Source organism: Heterocephalus glaber, unplaced genomic scaffold, assembly GCF_053883595.1.
Source record: "Heterocephalus glaber isolate CG9 unplaced genomic scaffold, H.glaber_assembly_v1.0 deba00001442, whole genome shotgun sequence".
NCBI classification, from domain to species: Eukaryota; Metazoa; Chordata; class Mammalia; order Rodentia; family Bathyergidae; genus Heterocephalus; species Heterocephalus glaber.
Window position 1 is genome coordinate 53275559 of NW_028258296.1, and position 19401 is coordinate 53294959.

Genomic DNA, 19401 nt, shown 5'->3' on the forward strand with positions numbered 1-19401 from the left:
TGGCCACTGCTCCAGCTGGTGGCAGACTTTAGCATCATCCAGGTGGTGCTGGTTTTAGGTGCATGTAAAATGCAAGAGTTGTGGGGTCAGGAAGGCTTCCACCCAGGTTTCAGAAGAAGGCCTGGGAGGCCAGGCAGTGGGCTCCTGGGAGGTCAGTGTGTGATGCTGTGAGTGTGAAGCTGAAGGTGCAGTGGAGACCCCAGAAGCTTGGAGAAGCCAGGAGCATGGATCATCTGAGGAAAACTGCCAGGAGGGAGCAAACCTGCTAAAGAAAGAAGCCACGAGAGCTACAACCACCAGAAGTGCTACAGGGGCAGAGCCACCCAAGCTCTTTGGAGTTTACAACTTGCCACAGATTGCTAGGAATGCTGGACATGGAACGATGGAATTTAATGTTTGCTCGACTGGATTTTGATTTTGCTTTGTTCTCATTTCTTTCTATCATCCTCTTTATACCTTTTGAATGGAAATGTCTATCTTGTGCCATTGAATGTTGGAAGTGTTTAACTTTCTTTTCATTTGTACATTCGCAGCTAAAAGTTTGCCTTAAATCTCAGAAGAGACTTTAGACTTGGATTTTTCAGCAATGCTGAAACTGTTAGGACTTTAGCAACTGTTAGAGATGGACTCAATACCTTTTGCTTAAAGTGATGCTCATGAGTCTTTGGGGGTCCAGGGGCAGAATATTATGGCTTGTGTCTAGATGTCCCCCCAAAGCCTCTTCTGGACATAGGTGGGGTTGTTAGGAGGTGGCTGGATCTAAGGTGTATGCTACTGGGATTATGTGTGTAATCCTGGGGTTGAGTGCTACCCGCCCAAAGGGGCAGTAATGTGGATGGAATATAAGGGGCAGAAAGAGGGCTTTTGCTGTCAATTGCTGCTACTCCTTCTGTTGCTGCTGCTTGTCTTCTGCTACGTCCTGCCCACTGTGTGATGCCCCTCTGCCATGCCACCCTGCCTTGGTGCTATCCAGTTATGGCCTGAAACCTCTACAAATTGTGAGCCAAAATAAACTTTTCCTCTGACTTTAGCAAACAATGAGAAAAGTAACTAAGACAATATGTAATTCGACAAAAAACAAAAAGTACCTAATACTCTGTGTATCTCCAACTCTGATGCTTTATGACTGATGTTTCTAAAATGCATACTCACGGAGCTGCCTCGTGTTGCTCAACCTTTGAGCATGCTCAAAGATTACCTTGTGTTTCAGGGATCTTTTCTCCTTTCTTCTGCTGGAAACTGCCTTCTCCCTCAGTAAGAAGGTGAGTTCTGTATTAGGCTGTACTGTCAATTCACCCACATATTCCCCACTACTTGTGGAAAGGAAAAGCCAGGCAAATTCTTATGACTCTGCTTGAACTTAACTCTGCTTTCTCAAGCAAATAAATGCACTCTGTCTTTCATTTAGAAATATATTTTGTTTAACATGGAATTTTCAGATTTACTTTTCTTGCATTTCTTTTTGTTTGTTTGTTTGTTTTTGTTACCTGGGATAGCACTAGGGACCTTGTGCTTTCCAGGCAGGTGGTGGAACCACTGAGCTAAATCCTCAACCCTCTTCTATTTCTTTTTCTCCTTTGCTGAGCAGAAAAAAGAGGCTGCTATAAACAGAAGATCTGAAGCAAATAGGGAAAGATGGGACAAAAAGTCTTCCACAAACTAATCATACTTCTGAATGCTAATACCTCATCAGGCAATAAAGCTCCAAAACGAATTCCGTGCAGAAAGCATCAGATATCTCTATCTACAAAAATGCCCTTTAATAGTAAAATTAGATAATCTTTCTTTCTTACTCAAGTTTCATGGTCTCATCCTCATATAGAGTACAGAGATTCAAACTGACAAGTCTAAGAACCAATTGTACAATGTAAAAAAGGTCAAGGGATAGAACTACGTGTGTACATGCATTTATAAGAGCACAAAGAAGGCCACAGAGCCAAGACCACTGAACCCAATTCTCCTTGGGTTTAGGCATTAATTGTCCAGGAGTCTAAAGGTTAATTACAATCCAAAAAAGCAAAAAGAATGTAACAGGTGTCAGTAGGTGTGGTGGTATAAACCTGTCATCCCAGGACTCTGTGAAGCTGAGGCAGGAGGATGACAAGTTAGTGACTAAGAGCCCCTGGGCAACATAATGACTTAGGAAGAATCTGTCTCAAAATAAAATTTAAAAAATTTTAAAGGGCTGAGGCTATAGTCCAATGAAAAGACCTTGCATTCAATTTCCAGTACCAAAAAAAAAAGGTAACAAATATAACAGGTATGTTTCTTGCTAATGAAAGAACAGGTCAGTTGGTGGTGTGAGGCTGGCAGATATTCTGTGAATACAAAGGCAGGACAGAGACCTTGCTCAGAGATAATCTAATCAGATTATTTGGTGAAGACTTCCATTTAAGGGGAGCTTTTGAATGACAGTGGCTGCGGTCAGGGGACCCATACATTTGTATGATCTTGGCTATATCTATGAGAGTTGTAGATTACCTAGCAGAGCCTCTCTTGTGATCATAGTCACAGAAGCACTCTGGCATCATTTTGAGATAGAGAAGCCCCTAAAAGACAAGCTCTGCATAGTAGTCACCAAGTAAAGAAAAAGTTGGTAAAAGCATCTGAGAACTTTCCTCCATAATGGTAAAAACCAACCATGGAGGGCCGGGGATTTAGCTCAGTGGTGCCATTGCCTGCCTTGCAAGCACAAGGTCCCGAGTTCGATCCCCAGTCCCCAAAAAACCACAAAAAACCAACCATAGTGAGCTCTGCACAAGCACATGTAATTTTCTGAATCCATCACGTTTGAATTTGGATACCATGTTGATTAAGACTTACATCGACTTGTCCTTCTCTATCCTGGAATATTCCTGTCAAATTAAAGGTGGGTTCTTAAAGTAGATTATTAATTCTTTAGTGTGGATCTTAAAGAAGCAGGGGGGAAAGTGCCCCAACAAGAGCAGCAGCAGAAACAATGGCACAGAAGAGAGACAGCACATGAAGAGGGACAAGGACGGGCTAAGAACAGGGCATCGGGCAGATAAGGCAAGAAGGGTAGTGGGGGAGTATTGCCAGCCCTCTCCAAACAGTTTCTCACCAAACACTGAAGAGTCTGAGTTTTCTCACTTTACCAAAAGTGTAATTGGGAAAAAAGCTACACAAATGGTATTATGGAAGACTTTCTACGTACCAGCCACTGTGTAGAGCACATTCTATTCATCCCACAACAACCCTGCAGTGCTTTACACAGCTGCAGCACAGAATGGTTCAGTCACTTGCCAAAGGCCACACAGCCAGAACTAGGTTTACAAGTAGGTCTTCCAGACTACAGGCCCCGTACTTCTCTACCATGCGGTTCTGCCTCTGTGCCTTCTGTCTGTTATCTTTTTCCCCCACACCAGCCAGCTTCTTCTGCTTCTAGGACATGAGGAGCTGTCTGCTTTCTAGAACATTTCAGACTCATCTCCTGACAGACACCATCAAATGTGCCACAGGGCTAATACTGAGCTGACCAGAGGGTGAACAAAGCCCTTGAAATTCACAAGAAGCGCAAGGTGAACACCCGTCTAAAGTCTATACCTATACATATGCCCAGAAACCACCCTTGTAACAAAGCAAATCTTTTCACTCCCGCTACTCACTAGCCATAAGCCACACAGCTGTGGAGGCCTAACAATTTGGGCAGGAAAACAGACGGGGGAAAAAAAAGAAGAAAAATGTAGTCAAGCCCCAAGGAAAAAATGTTAACATGCGGAACCAATTCACCCACGCAGGCTGGAGAACAGTTACATCCAGCTCTCCATAACACCTCTCTTCAGCCCCCAGCCCTCCTCTACACACACACACACACACACACACACACTGAGGTTAGGTTTACTATTTGCTCACCCCAACCTCTGTCAGATTGGCCTGTGTCCGTAGGACACTTCCTACAGTACCTACCACCCGGTCAGAATATCACAAGGATGCCTTAAATCTATGTGATGTCACAGTCTAATCTGCATAATGCACAGTTGCACCAGATGGCTTCTAATACTCCCAGGATGAATGCTGGTCATGCTAACTAGTACTCTGAATGCTGGAGAAAAAATGGAATCTCTAAAGCCTGGAGGGTTGCATATCTTGCAAAAAGTACATTTCCAATGGGACAGATCTCATGAATGAGAACCAGTGAATCACCCAAGTCTGCAGCATTCATTAATCCTCTGCCACATTCCATATTTCAAGAGTTGGCTCCATGTACATTCCTTGGGAAAGGAAATGGGCCGAAAGATTCAAATGCTTGTATTTCTGTAAGTGTGTATCAAATCCCACTGAGCAGTTGCTTGCACAGAGTGGGGCTGGCAAGTAGGAGAAAGCAAAGGTTTAAAACAGAGATCGACTTTACATTTTTCTTATTTTTAGTTTCTAAAATACACTTTTCTGTCATTGGGCACAACTGACGGGAATTGAACAGATATATAATTGACCAGCAAAAAAACCCATTAGTTGTAAAAATCCACAAAAGGAAAATCAGGGGGTAAAGGGAAATAGATTTTCTCCAAATCCCTGTTGGTGACATCAGACTTCCTAAGAGAGGAGGGTTACTAGGTGTGGGAGGAGCAGTGATGGAAAGACAGTGAACAGGTGTACTAGAAAAGAAAAAAGAAAGAAAAGAAAATCCTGAAACCTGCTGTTAAATTTGAGTTCTCTAGAACTCACTGCTCACATCTTACCCACTTATAGTGGAAGAGAAGAAATGTAGCACAGACTCTAAATGTTTATCAGGATAAGAAATTTCTACAAATAACAGATCCCATACCAAACAAGACTGCTCTAAATAGAGCTGTTACAAAATAAATGGATCAGAGCAGTCATTCAGAGGTTAAAGTTAAAGCTGTGACTGTAAGAGCGGGTGTACTTGCTGTGGGTACTCAAGGCAGTTTCTTAATCCTTGGGCATTAGAAAGAAGCCACTGTGGAAATCAGAATCTCTTCCTTTGTAAATTCAATCCATGGCAAAAGGATTTCAGCTGTGATTGCTGAGTTTGAGAAAAAAATCAACAGTACTTAGAAATGCACGAATTGCCAGTCACTGCAACTGATACGTTTCTAAGCTGTTCCATTTTGAATCAATTACCAATGAGATTCCATTCATCCCGTTGTGAATGGAGAAAGGAATGGGTAAAACAGAAGAGTTGAAGTTTCCCCCGAATTTCATTGCATGAAGGGATTTAAGATGAGGAGGTTTTAGATCAAATTCAATATGTGCCCACTACCCTTCCGACTCTGAGATTTCTGTGCATTAAAGTCAAAGAAAAGCAGGACACATTAGGGAGGCTGCAATGTCCCTTCCCAAAGACCATGGCTTAGAAACCCAACCCTATGCTGCTGTCACATGATGCCCTCTCCTAGCTGACATGAAGAAGTCACTTTAGGACTAGAAGGACTAATAATAACAGGCAAAAAAAAGAATAGAGACCCAGAAACTATAAATAAGCTCTCATTTATGATTTAACAACTCTCATTTTGGGGACAGCAGAGGCAACAAGCATGAATGCACACCCACTAAATATTCTCCCTAAAGCACTTAAGATCAGAGGAGAGTTTAACAGAGGAAGCAATCGATCTTAGTGGTTAAGGATATGGACTTTGGAGCCACACAGTGATCGAATTTGTTAAGCCTCAATTTGCAGATCTGTAAAATGGAGAAACAATTACTGTCCTCCCAGGACTATGGGGTAGATGTAGTGAGAGAATGTGAATAAAACCATCAGCACAGTGCCTGGTAGAGAGTGTATTCACACCCTTGAAAGTTACTGTTGCTTAGAGATGTGAAAACTCTGAGTTAAGAGGATGATTGTAAGGCTGGGAGAGTAGAGGGCCATCTGTTTTGAAGATAAAGTGTGGGACAGAGTCTATCTTGAAGACTGAGGTCTGGATTCTAGCAGAAAAGAGCATCTTCCTTCTCTGGAGGGTCAGGACCCTCCAGGGACAGAGGCTGCTTGCAGGAGGCAGAGAGGGACCTCTTCTCATTCCTCTGTCCCAAGGAAGCTACCTTCTTCCTCTGCTGCCAGGAAACAATATAAACAAAGTCCAAAATATAATTATGTATTTTGTAAATGGTAAATGATCAAATCCAGGCTTCTGTTTTCTGAATGGAAGAACTGGGCACTCTCAGCCAGCTGGCCAGATTTAAGTTCTAACCAGTCTCCTCTTCCATCACATTCAGCCTAGTTACAGGATTTGCTTTAGTTTAGTCCCTCTGTGCTTGCCCCCACCCGCACCTATTTATCTCTCTCAACTCAACCAACCAACATCCACTAATCTTTGACTGCAGCCTCAACTAATTGGTGCAACTGGCTTATTTTCTCCAAAATCCTGGAGGTCCATCAAAATACTGCTTTACAAAGAGTAAATCTTCCTATTTTCTAATAAGGAAAGCCTGGCATTTGAAGATTTCTGGGCTTCAGATAGAAATATCAGTAACTAACCACAGAGAAGCATGCTAGTACTATTCCAGTTCCCCGCACTTGGTCGGGAGGGTGGCTCTGTACCGTCAGAGCCACGTTCTGGGGGAATTGGTAAAGTTGGGTCTCTGCACTCCCACCTTCGGACCACCTCATCCTCCTGTTGAGTGCCAGCCCAGCCTCTCCACCTTGGATTGCCCACCCATCCTTGCGCTGCTCACCGGGGTTCTGGCTTTTTTTCCTCAGTGGAACTTTGAAAAATAACCAGTCTCTATTCTGTTTTACTTTATCCATCACACATACTCAGATTCTGTAGTTTCTAACGCGAGGCTGTGAACAGATTGAGGATCCGACTCCATGTCCCCAAAATTCCAATCAAAGCAGAATTCGTGACAATTTTTCTTCATCCAAGCTGGTTGCTAATGTGTGTGATCACTATCAGGTCAGCTGATAGAAACAATAGGCAGTGTACTAAATCTTCCTATCCCACTTATCCTCATATTAACCCTTTGATGAGCACGTTTATTATTCCAACTCACAGATGCAGAAACCGGGTTAAAAAAGATTAACTAAGTTGCCCAGAGTCATACAACTAGCAAGTGTTAGAATTAGGGCTTAGACACAAGCACTCTAACACCAAGATCTAAGTGTTTGACCACTACACTCTATAACTGATGCATTTACTGCACCAAATAGAAAAGTTAATAAGATACTCAGAGTAGTATCTCATTAGTGCTTTAATTATACAATTGCTATATATTAAATGGAATGCATATATATGTGTGTGTGTGCAGATATGTGTGTTTAGCACAATGGATGACATATAGCATGTTCATGACATGAACATATAGCATGTTCACTGAGTGCTGCTCTGTTACTACTGCTCATATTTTACTACCATTACCATTATGTTGTTTTTATTTGCTAAATGCCTTCTCTGGGCCAGTCCTTTGTGCTAAATTCTGAAGACGCAAAAGCAGTGAAGACAAGATCCCTGCCCAAGAGCAGTTTGTAGAGTAGGAGTGAAAGGACAACTCATACATTCACATACTCCATGATTGTAGAAGCCTAAACAGGAACTGCACAAAACAGGGCCACCAAATGAGGCCGGGAAGCAATCACTGGGGCTGGAGCCCAGCTGTAGAAGTCTGTAAGGAAATAAAGCCTCACAAGATGGAAACAAGCGAAATCCTCCTAGGTGCATACTGGGCCCAGTTTTGCATCTGACCCTACCTCAAGTTCAGTTGCCATGAATAGAGTTCTTGAATACTAAGCTGTCTTCTGATCTAGCTTGTTGACAAGCGTTTTGCCTGTAACTAAGTCATCGTTTTAGCATTCTCACTTCTTTGCCAGATCAAGATCTTGGCTTCGCAGACTTGACATAAAAAATAGTTACTAATGCTTTCCATAGGCTGAGGCTCAGATAGTAATGGGGCAGCAACTGACTTTCGCGGGGGATGACAATTTATTCATCAGTGATAAAGTTGCTTTTCTAAATCCTCATTTTTGCAAATACACACCTTTCTCAGTCATTTCTAGGAATTGCACAGAAAATGTTCAAAGCATGAAAACTTACATTCACTTTCAATTCATTAATGTTATACAACCATTTCTGATGACACACACAGGGAACAACAGGTCGCATCAAACACAAAGGACTGGAAATCACTAATCCAGGACTTCTCAACATGTGATATTAATATAAATCTTTTTCAGGAGTTTTATGAAAGCTCTTAATTTTAGCTCCAAAACACTGTTTTTGACTTTGTGTTGCTATTACTGTTACTTTCCACAACTGCAGTAAAACTTCCCTCATTCCAACAAAGTAAGGGACACTCAAGTGAAGGCCAAGGTGCACTAGGAGAAAATATTATTATTTCAAAAGGAACCCTAACAGGATTACAAGACCTTATAGCTAGAGGGGCCTCAGGTTTCACTTCAGCCCAGCTCTCTCATCTCACGAACTAGGAATTGAGGCCTCATCAGTGGCTATGAAAAAACTTTAAAACACTGTTTTTCAACATTAATATGTCTGCTTCTACATCCCTGGTTCCAAAGTTAATGGTAAAACTAGCACTAGACTCTAGGTCCCCTAATTTAAGCTAGTCCAGCCCTCTTCTTAACATAATACATAGATATAAAAAAAATATGAGAGTCTGTGTTGAAAGCTTTGTAGTATAAGGGAGACCCATGGATATTGACATAAGCAACTAAGGTTTCTAGAAGATTTTACTATTCAGCATTCCTCTGCCAGCTTTTTTATACTTTTAATTTTCTACCTAAACTCTTTTTCAAAACAGTGTATATAATCCCTTTCGGATTTTGTTGTTAAAAAAGAAAAAAAAATATTCAATTTCTGAATTGAGGAAACTGTTGAATCCAGCACTGAGTTGCTGTGTTCACAATCACTTATTGGTAAAAGCGCTTGCCCCTCTCCACTGGAAAATTCAGTATTTATTTTTCAGGAGTGAGAATGGAAGTTGATACACACCCAAGTCACCTAACCCCAGACATCCAATTCAGGGCCCCAAGCCTGTATAGGCCCAAGCTTTGCAGCCAGCAGGGTGCCTGGGCAGGACTTCCTTCTGCCCGTCAAAGTTAAGCAGAGGGAGGCCTTTCCGGAAGGCTTCTTACTGAACTTAGGCTTTTCTCAGCGACTAGTCGTCCTCACTTCCCATTCTACTTGGTTAAACTGAGTGGTTTCTCTTTTGGAGAAGAATTATTTCAATTTTTGTAATCCCCAAGAACAATGTGAAAGTCAGTTGTTTGCTGTCCCTCTGTCTCCTTGGGCAAAGCCCAGTTCTGGACTGGAGCGTCTATACCATTATGGGCCTTTGGACCTTCGCAAGCAAGCTGGACCCTGTGTGTCCTGAATGGACAGGATGCCTTTCCTTTGTGACAGACTGGCTACAATGCACACTGACCCTAGAATTACCCATTTGGAAATGGTTAGGCATTAAAAGTTGTGCAGGCCCAGGGATTCTTGGTTTCTAATTGCTAATGTTTGAAGTCAGTTTGATTCCTCGGAAATTTGTTCAGCCTGATGAAAGCAAAACTCAAACTCCCCTCAGGGCGCGAGGTGTAAGATCCTTGGGTTCCGTTCGTTCTTCTGATTTGTTGTTTTTGGGGGGTCTGATGGTTTTGGGGGGTTTGATTTTTACCAAGGTTTTCCTGGTTACCCCAGAATCTCCACATTGCTCCAGGATGTAATCAGAATTAAGAAGGAACCGACGGTCCCTCGGGATTTCGTGCTCCCTGGTTTCAAAGGCTCTGCCGCAACCGCGGCACACGGCCGCAGCCCGGAGGCCCGGAGCGCAGCGCCGGCGCCCCAGCAGCAGGCGGCCCGGCCGGAGCAGGAGCGCAGCCCGCTGCTCCGCCCCACAGAGGCCGGGGAGGGGCCGAGCGCCGGCAGTGGCGGCCACGGCCCAAATCTAACTCGTGAAAGCCACCAGAAATGCCCCGTTTTCCCAGAGAAAGGTTCACGGGAAGGGATGCAATCCCAGTTCCTTCCGCGGTGAAGTTATCTGAAAAAGAAAACTGGGGGTGGGGGAATGAACGATTTCAATGCGCTGAGGTTGAGGAAGGGAGAAGCCAGTGGCGGGACTGGAACACAAGGAGGTCAACTGCTTTCTGAGCTGCCTGAAGCTTTAACCTTGGGGGCCGGCCTATATGTGAGGCGGTAGAGAACGCATCTGAGATGGCATTAATCTGCTCACCTAGTTAAAAAGTAGGAGTCAAAACTCCAAGGATCCAGCATACAATAACGTAGGTACAGTACACAATAACGACCTCTAATACCCCTTTCAAAGAGAACTTAACTGTGATTATAGTGGGTTGGTTTTTGTTTTGTTTTTAATCCTATAAAAGGTATGGCCGCTTCCTGCAAACAGCTCATTTAAGCCTCAGCAATTATACTGTTAAAAAAAAAAAAAGGACAAATTGAAGAAAAAAATCCGTATTTTTAGGTCTTTAATTTCTCTACATCTCAAAATTTCTCTTTCATTTCTATAGACATGATTATTATCCAGATTTCACTTAGTTATTCCGTGTACTTTCCACAGAAACACTAAATAACATTCAGAATTAAAGGCAGCGTTCTGCCCATCCAAAATAAAGATGGCATTACTCACAAAATTAAATGTCTAATTTAGTTCAAAATTTTCCATTGTCCCTGTTCTTTAAAAATTGTATCTGTGCAGTCTCATTTTCTGGTGCTTTCTCTTAGACTTTGGTCATAATCATCATCAGTTAATCTAAGAATTAAATGAAAACGGTATTAAGTTTCAAATTTCTAGGATTGTCAAATGCTATACAAAGTGACAAACATTTGGCTTCCCAAATTTTATGTAATCCCAGTTTGCTGAACTGGCTATACATGAATGCATACACACATGGGCACACACACATGCACACACACACACCACTCTCTGGACCTGAAATATTGATCTCCCACTCAGAGCTAGTGTTTTGATGTTGGATATAGCACTCTGGTAGTTTTCACATGGATACATGTATGTGTTTCCCATGCCCGCATCCATGGGAAACATGTATAAACATATACATTTATGTATATACTTTTTAACACACTTCTCTATAAAGGACAAAACTAGATACTGCCTAGTTTTTTAAAGTACAGAAAAGAAAATAGTGATCGAAAGACCTGTTTGCATTTCTGGTATCAAAGCTCATCACCACTTGTGGTTAGTAAAATATCCTGCCTCAAAGTGAAGCCATTAATGGCTCTAAAGAAAGGTTGATTATCCTCACCAGTTGCTTAAACACCCCACCTCCTCTCATTTCTCAGCAGTTCTCCCTACCAAGTCTCATTTTCCACCTGAACACTTAGAGAACGGTCTCACTTAAATTAACTAATGATTATACTTTCCCCAAAGAAGTGTAAACAGACCCTGATTTATAAATTTGCTAATTCCTGTTCCCAGTGTAGACCCCTGAGTATCGCAGTCATGCACATATAAAATTGGAGGCTTACTAGAAACCAGAAAACGCAAAGCAAAAATAAACCACGTGGAAGAAGAGGAAAAAGATTCCACATTCTACCAGTTCTCTACTTTTCCTTTTTGTGAAAAATATTGCAAGTGATCAAAACTTAAACCTCCGATGGAAAAATCATTTAAATATTGAACTATTAAATGCTGAATTACTTCAGCTTGTGAGAGGAAGAAATCGATTCCAGCTATACTACCAGAATAACCATGTAAAGAATCTCTGCACTTCCTCCAAGGAGAAAGGAAAGTGACGTGCCGATCTGCCCCTTACCCCCATGCAATTTATACAGGGCAGCCTTGCTTGTCTGCTTTCTTCTTTTTTTGATCTGAAACCACTCGAAGATGGAATTCACTCACAAATTTAAGTAGTATTTTCCCCCAACATAAGGACGTTCCCCCAGAGTCCATACACAATCTCTCAAAAGAATTCTGTCATTTTATTAATATTGTATCTTTGCCAACAGAATGATTGTGCTAGATCTGGAATACTCTGCTCCTTGGTAACACCAATGAATGCGCTAGGAGAGGCTTGGATGAACACAATGTTTGAGTTTTCTGAGCCAAAACATATTTGTCTTTCTCTCCTTGTTGCTCAATATGGAGGATTAATGATGAGGTACTTGCTCCCATTAGATTCGTGTCCACACAGGCAGAGGACATTATACAGATAAATGGGAAGCACAAACCACTGATACCCAGTAAGTTTAGTTTTGGCCCACAGATTAGGTACTTAATGATATTCTTCACTCGCTCTTCACATGCTCTATGTAGGAAAGATATTTTCAGCTAACTTTTTCATGATTAAAAAATACGATTTGAAATAATTGATATGGGGATGCGGAGCTGCCAAGAAAACGACAGCAGATCTGTGTCAATCTGATTTCAGTCCCAGCTCCATTTTAAGAAATTTAACTCTTCCGTCCTCCCTGCATAAGCATCTCCTCGTGAACTTTTCTGAGAATTTCATCTATAAAATTAGTGAACTCGAAGTGGCCAGCTGGGAATCCAAATATAGTGTTCAACAAGACACACTTGGGTGGGGTGTGAAAGACCAGACCGAAGTCAGAACTGCACCGCCCCGAGGCTGTGGCTGATCTGCCCGGGGAAAGCCTTTGCTGCCACAGGTTTGGCATCTGCGGTGAGAGCGAGGGCTCCAGGGTGCAGGGGGGCGACAGAGGTGAGTGAGGGGGCCCCCCTGAACCTCGCGGCATCGAAGGAAGAAGAGACAATCCCCAGCACCACCTTCGCCCCTGGTTACCCTGGTTACCCCGGAGCCGGTCGAGCGGGCTTCTGAAGCCTGGGAATGGGTAGGAGTGAGGGGGGAAGAAGAACATTCTAACCAACACACAGCACACTCCACCTTCCTCTGGACAGCAGCCCAAACCCGGAGCATCGGAGTTATCCCGGTCATCCCTGCCCTTGTCACTTCTTTGAGATGAGCCGAGCCGTAAGCATTACTCCCCTTTTCCTACTGACTTCTAGTGTGCCGCTCCAGGGCCCGAGTTTCAACAAAACGTCTCCACAACCTTCCAAGGAGGGTCCTGTGCGGTGCTCTCTCCCAACCCGCGCGCCCTCGGGGCGTCTTGGAAAGGAGGCTTGGAAGTCTCCTTCGTTCTCACCCGCTGGTGACAAATTCAATCCTTCCGTTCTCGCTCTTTTCTCGGTCACGCAAGGTCGCTTACCCAAGAGGTGGTCTCTGTGGAAGGCCATTTTGACCGGAGAGGCAGGAACCTCGCGGGCGTCCAGCAGGCCCCATGCTTGGCTGCACCCAGGAGGTGCGCTGGGCCTCGGCCCGGCCCGCAGTGAGGAGTAGGGTCCTTGGCGCGGCCTCTGCTCCGCGAGCCTTGGGCTTAATGCCTCACACCTTGTCTCTCCACTCCGAGCCTGGCCTGTGCCCCGGCTGGTGCTTGCGCTGGCCCAAGCACATTTTCTCTGCTGCCTTCCAACTCATCATTCTTCATTCGTTACTTAAAGGTTAGTAAAAAGTCACTTCCTCCGTTTCACCCGTTTCCCTATTGGAGGTGGGTGTACAAAGAGGTAGCGTCAGCACTAAAATCTCAGTTTTACTCAGAGCAAACAAATAATACAGTGGAAGATTAATTCATGTGACCAGCTGATTGTAACTGCGGAGAAGATGCTGGGGCAGCCGACCTTTGGGCTTGGACTCTTCCTGCCTCCTTTCACTTAGGTGATGCCGTGGGAGGCTGCGGCCTGGAATGCGAGATCCTGCGCGTGTGCTCGTGTGCGCGGGGCGCCGACTCCCCAGCGTGTCCCCCTCAGTGTGCCTGTGCTTGCGCCCCCACTCGCGTGCGCTGCCACCTCCCCGCGCCTCTGAGCGCCACGGCTGCAAGGCTCAGGCCTGCAGGCTCTGAAGGGAAATCCCCCCCCCCCCCAGCCCCCGCAGAAGGTTTGAATTATTTCGCTCCGCAGGAGACCCGGCCTTGGCTACCCGAGGAGACCCGCTCGGGATTCGGGCGGGAAATGCCCAAGCCAGAGTCGGGGGTACCGGGTGGAGCAGAGCATGGGGTCGAAGCGCAAATGGCGCCGCCGCGCGCTCAAAATACACTTCCGAGGCCGCAGCGTAGCAGCTGTTCCGGCCTATCCTGGCTACAAAGTTTCCTGTTGCTGCTTAAGGAGAGGCGGGGGCGAGCAGGCTCCGTACCCAAATTCCTCAGAAAGAGGTTTTGAGACCCTCTCCACCATGGGTGGCTGTTTCCTAGCGGCATGTCCAAAAGAGAACGCTTGTGGACACGGATAGGACGGTGAAAGTACCTCTCGAGTCCCCTCCAAATCTCGGGGGCCCTCTGTTTTTGGGGGGGATCCCCAGGCTCAGTGGAATTTTTTGAAATACATACTGTGACCTCTGACGGGTGAATGCCCAAGGCTCGCAGGCCGGGCTGGTCCCCCGCTGCTGCAGGTTGGTGCCCCAGGTGCTGGTGCTGCCAGCTCTGCCCGGACGCAGAAGGAAAAAACAGCAAAAGGCCGCTTCTTTTACTTAACTTTAAGCTTTCGAGTCTGAGCCTTGGGTTGTAGGAGAATCCTGGGTGTTCAGGTTGAACGTAGCAGACTGGAAACAGTCAGTGCCAGTCAGTAAGAGGTAATTGTAAGGGTGACAAATAAATACAGTTGGTCTGCCTAATCTGCTCAGTGTGTGTGTGAGTGTGTGTGTGTGTGTGTGTGTGTGTGTGCATTTCTTCCCCCAACCCCCTGGAAATTTTGCTTTTATTTGTGTTTTATTTTGTTTTTTGTTTTTTTTGTCCCTGCCTTGTTATGGGCCTAAGGCCGGTCAGCCAGGCAGCAACCCCTGGCCCTAACCATGAGCAGACTGACTGAACAGAATTGTGAGTCCCAGCCTGGCTAAGACACTGCCCTACACCAGTGGGGTCGCCTGCATTACTCCTCCATACACATATCTTCAAATGTGGCTCTGTGTCTTCGTTAGGATGATATATATGGGGGGGGGGAGAAAGTAAAGGCTTAAAAAGGCCCCTGTCCCTGGTCACCAATTCTGCTCCAGCCTGGGACCACAGCCTGCAGCTCCCCCTCCTCTGCTGTGGTCCAGAGGCCACTTTTCTGAAATTTCTTTTCTCCTATGCCCAGATTGTAGGGAAGGCTCAGCCACTGCCAGGCGCCAACTTAGGGAGCCCCTCTGCCCATGACCCGATCGGACAGCCTGTGGCCCAGCTCTGTAGAAAGCCCTCAGTGGCTCTGCTGCATCTTCCTCCTCCTGGACCCCTCCCTGCCCACAAATATATTTTGTTTTCTCCATTCCAAATGCCCATCTTCTTTTGTAAGTGATACTAAGAAATGACCAATAGCCTCTTAACATAAAGTTAGTTCTGTAAGGTTTTCCATCCCAGCCCCTCCCACAGGAGCTAAGGATTAGAATTCTGGAGACCACTTCCCCACATTGAAACCTCTGAAAAAGTCCATCTTTGCTGGATACTCTCACTTTTCTCTCCTCACTTCCGCCCCGGAACACCGGCAGAAAAGGAAAACTGAGCTGAGTCCCTTTTTATGACTAAATCTTTTGAACATGGGACCCTAGACAGGCTCCCTGGGGCCTCCCATGAGAAGTGTTCCCGCCGACAGGGGGTCGGCCACGCGCAGTTAAATGATTTCTGCTTTTCCCACTGGCCCAAAAATAGGATGAAAAGAACCTTTTAAGTCACAAGTTGTCATAAGCCCTACAAGAATTTCCACTAACTGCAGGAAGACCCTAGTGAGATTTCTGACAACAGATAAATTAGGTGAGGAAACAGACTGAGCAGACAGAGGAAATGTATTAGCCAAGTGTTCCTTCCTAGATTGCTCAGGAAGGGGTCTGAGTGGACATAAACCCGCATCCAAATACAGAGAAAGACCAGGATGGACAAAATAAATCTCCTTTTAATTTTCCTTTCATCGACTAATAAAAATAATTCCCCAGCACTAAACTCAAATTCCATAACGGGCCACAAGAACACGGAGAATTCATAAAACCCGGTCTCTGCAGGTCACTTGCTAATCGCGTTATTATTATCCTCAGGAGCGTGGAAATTGAACTGTCACTGCCTAAAGAGAAAATGTAAGCGACAGCTGTCCCTCCTCGGGTTTGGCCAACTTTCCAGCTGGGATCCCCAAGCTCCTGGGCTCAGGCACTCCCACTCACTGGCCGGGTCTTGCCAAAGCCTGGCGGGGTCTCGTCCCTAGCCCTGGCTGGTCAGCACGAACACCTCCAGCGTGGCTTCAGAAGTCAGAGCTGGAAAATTTCTAAAGCCCTTAAACCAAGCTGCAAGCGAGAGCGAGCATTGTGTTCGTGTGCTTGCCGCACAAGGTTCTTCTGACAACAGCTGTCCCCCAGAGCTGTTTTTGCACAGTTGAAATCTTGGAACTTCACACAAACGTTACCCCACCCCGAGGTTCTGTTAAAATACAGACACCGACATTCGTCCTACGTTTTATGGGCTCTGCGCACGCTCTATGCCCAGAATACGCATAGATCCGGACACGAATTAGCCCACCCATCCCTTACCCAGAACACACAGAGATGTGGGCTCTCAACTGTGGCCTAGGGTGCACTGCAACAGGTCTAACCTCAGCTCCAGCCAGGTAGAAATATAATTACACTCCGTCAGTCATCCAAAAGTTAGTTGAGAGAAGGGCGAGGGTAAGACTGGAGGGAGGCTAAATGAGACACACTGGGCATTTCTCGAGACTCAAATACAGGGTCTCAGAAGGTCGCGCCAGTCCTCTCCGGCTCTCAGAAGCAACTACCAGCTCCTCCTAGCTCTCGAGCTTGCCCCTCATTGCCCCCCGGAAAGGAACCGAGGAGTCTGCAGCCCTTGGGCAACGCGCACCTCAACGCTGTGCTCTGCTCTGGGGAGAAAAGGGGGTTCGAGCAAGTAGGCCTGAGGTTGCCTGAGCTTGGCGAAGAAAGGGCAAGGCTCTTGGTTCCGGCGAATTTAGGGAAGCTCGGGGCAATTGTGCCAAGAAAAAGAAGCCCGCGTTGGAGCAAGGAAGGGAGTCAGCGGCGGGGCCTTGTTCCACGCCCGCGGACGCCCTTGGGCTTCCCCTCTCCGTCCGCTCCGCAGCCCGAGCCCAGGCACTCACCCGGGTGGGGCTCCAGGCCGTGCGCCGCCGCGTCCTCCGCGTCTCCGAGTGGGCCTGCGGGGCTCAGCGCCTCCATGGACAGGTCCAGCCCCTTCTCCTCCCAGTCTCGCAGTTTTCGCTTTTTATTTGAGCCGATCAAGGCTTCAACGGAGAATGCATGTGCTCGAGAGCTCAGGGCGACTGCAGATCTTCTCCTTTCACTCATTTTAGCCGCCCGCACCCCGGCCCCCGCTCACCCCCGCTACTGAGGGAGCAGCCTGCGCCCTCACGCTCCCAGCGCCGCCGGGCCCGGCCGGGGAGAGGCGGCGGTTCCGCTGGTGCTCTGCACCCTCCCCCTGCGTCCTCCACGCCCTCCGCGCCGGATCCGCCGGCGCCCCCGGCTGCCCCAGCCTCTAGGAACGAGCGCTCCGAGCGCCGCCCGCTCGCTGCATGAGCGCCGAGTCCGGCTTCCTACCCACTGGGAAGGCGCTCACTGGCTGCGCCGGCCGTGCTTCATCTTTTTAAAAATTAATCTCTCTCTCTCTCTCTCTCTCTCTCTCTCTCTCTCTCTCTCTCTCTCTCTCTCTCTCCCCCTTCTCTCTCCACCCTCTCTTTTTCTCTCCTCCCTCTCGGTCTTCCCGTCCTTTCTCTGATCCAAACTTCTGGGAAACTTTTTTTTTTCTAAATTCCTCCCTTCCCAAGGAACAGGGGGCCGGCAGTGCGCTCCCGTCCGAGGGGTGAGGGAGAGGGAGGGGGGAGGAAGAAAAAGACTGAGGGGGAAAAAACCCAGCCCCCAGCCAATGGCAAGAAGGGAACAAGAGAAACCCTGGGAGCGCGGGCCAATGAGAAGAAGGGAGAGACTGAGGCTCGGGCCTGGGCTGCTCCTGGTAGTCCCCGGGATGCTCCGGAGCCTACTTTAACCCCTGGCTTCCCGGTCCCCCATGGGTTACTAGAGGTGGGGAGAAAGGAGATCTGAAAGTCGAGGTCTAATCTGCTTTGTTACAAACGTCAGCCAAGCCCAAATCCTTACATTTTCCACCCAAATATGCTGGGTCTTATAAACACTGCGAGTCCATAGTCATGTTTAATTGCAGATCCGGAATTTGGAGGTCTCTGACAAAACGTTAATCTGCCCCGAAAAGGCCCGAAACGATTGTGATTCTGATAGTCTCATGCCTGTCCCAGGTGCTTTTAGACTTGACGGTTCTGCCCAGATTTCACCACACAGGTTCCTGCTGAATATTTTGTAAGCAGCTCTGGTGAAGGCAAAACGAAACAAAAAAGCTCCATTACTATGCAGGATCTTGTAACTAAAAATCCAGACTGCCTCCTTGTTCCGGCGGTACCTGGTGGAGGAGGAGACACGGAGCCTCTCCGCAGCAGGAGCGTCCTGAGCGCTCACTGCCACCCGACCCGCTAGCAGCAAATACTCGCCGGGCAAAGCTAGCTAGGAGCTTTCGTAACTGAGGAGAGTTTTCAAAATTCCTTTTCAATCCTACCACCTCCAGAGCATACATAGCTTTCCCTCCTCGCCCCGTTGACCATCTTCCCTTTCCCCCTCTTTTTTAAGTCTTTCAAGAGACTGTTCCTTAGAATCGTTTAAGGGACTTAAAATCCAACGTTCCTGACCATTCTCATCTCACACGCCCTCCCCAAGGTACAGCCGCTGGTCGCTGGTGGCTAGAGACCCAGAGCGCAACCTCGCGCGTCGCTCCTGCCAAACTGGAACAACATCTCTGATTTCGCGGGCGGCGGACTAGACACAGTCTCATCTTTGCTCCCAACGCCCTGGTTAAAAGGGATCTATCCCCCAGTGAAGAAGCCAGAAAGAGCCTGGTCCGGTCCGGAGCGGGAGGCGGAAGGCCGAGAGGTCCAGCAAATAGGTCTCCCGGAAGCCAGGCCTCGAGCAGGGTCTGAATCTGGAAGTTTACGCCCGCCTGAGGGTGTCCACGGCATGTTAAAATCACACACACACACACACACACACACACACACACACACACGCCAGCTCCTGACCGTGAAAAATGACAGCCCGTGGGGCCTCTGAAACACCACATTCCCTGCTGACCTCCAGGGGCCAAGGAAAGTTAGCCCTTGCCTTATAAGCGAAAGCACTTCGGTGCCGGAGGCTAGGACGGAGCATTTGTGAATACACCTCCGGCCTCAGTGCGATCTTCCTCAACTTGGATTCCAACTGGGAGGAGAAGACGCTGGTGGCCCACCAGATGCTGAAAGGCAGGGGATGGGTGTGATTTACCCAGACCTGACTTGGGCCTTCCCTTCTGCCTGCAGAATTAAATTCCGGCCTGATTGCAGTGCAGAAGCTGAGGCTGAAAGTGACCTGACTTTCAACAGGCAAAATGTTGGAGAAAAGGCAGGCCTGGAGTGTGT

The 19401-nt window shown here is 46.8% G+C and overlaps 1 protein-coding gene across 1 annotated transcript in view; it reads right to left on the reverse strand.

The window, feature by feature from the left end:
* Positions 1–17505, reverse strand: part of Tbx15 (T-box transcription factor 15) — a 118728-nt gene extending 101223 nt beyond the window's left edge. The window contains exon 1 of the mRNA XM_004853830.3: positions 17032–17505. Coding sequence (XP_004853887.1) covers positions 17032–17236 — 205 coding nt within the window. The 5' untranslated portion in view covers positions 17237–17505. The remainder of the gene's footprint in view (positions 1–17031) is intronic.
* Positions 17506–19401: the final 1896 nt, after the last annotated feature.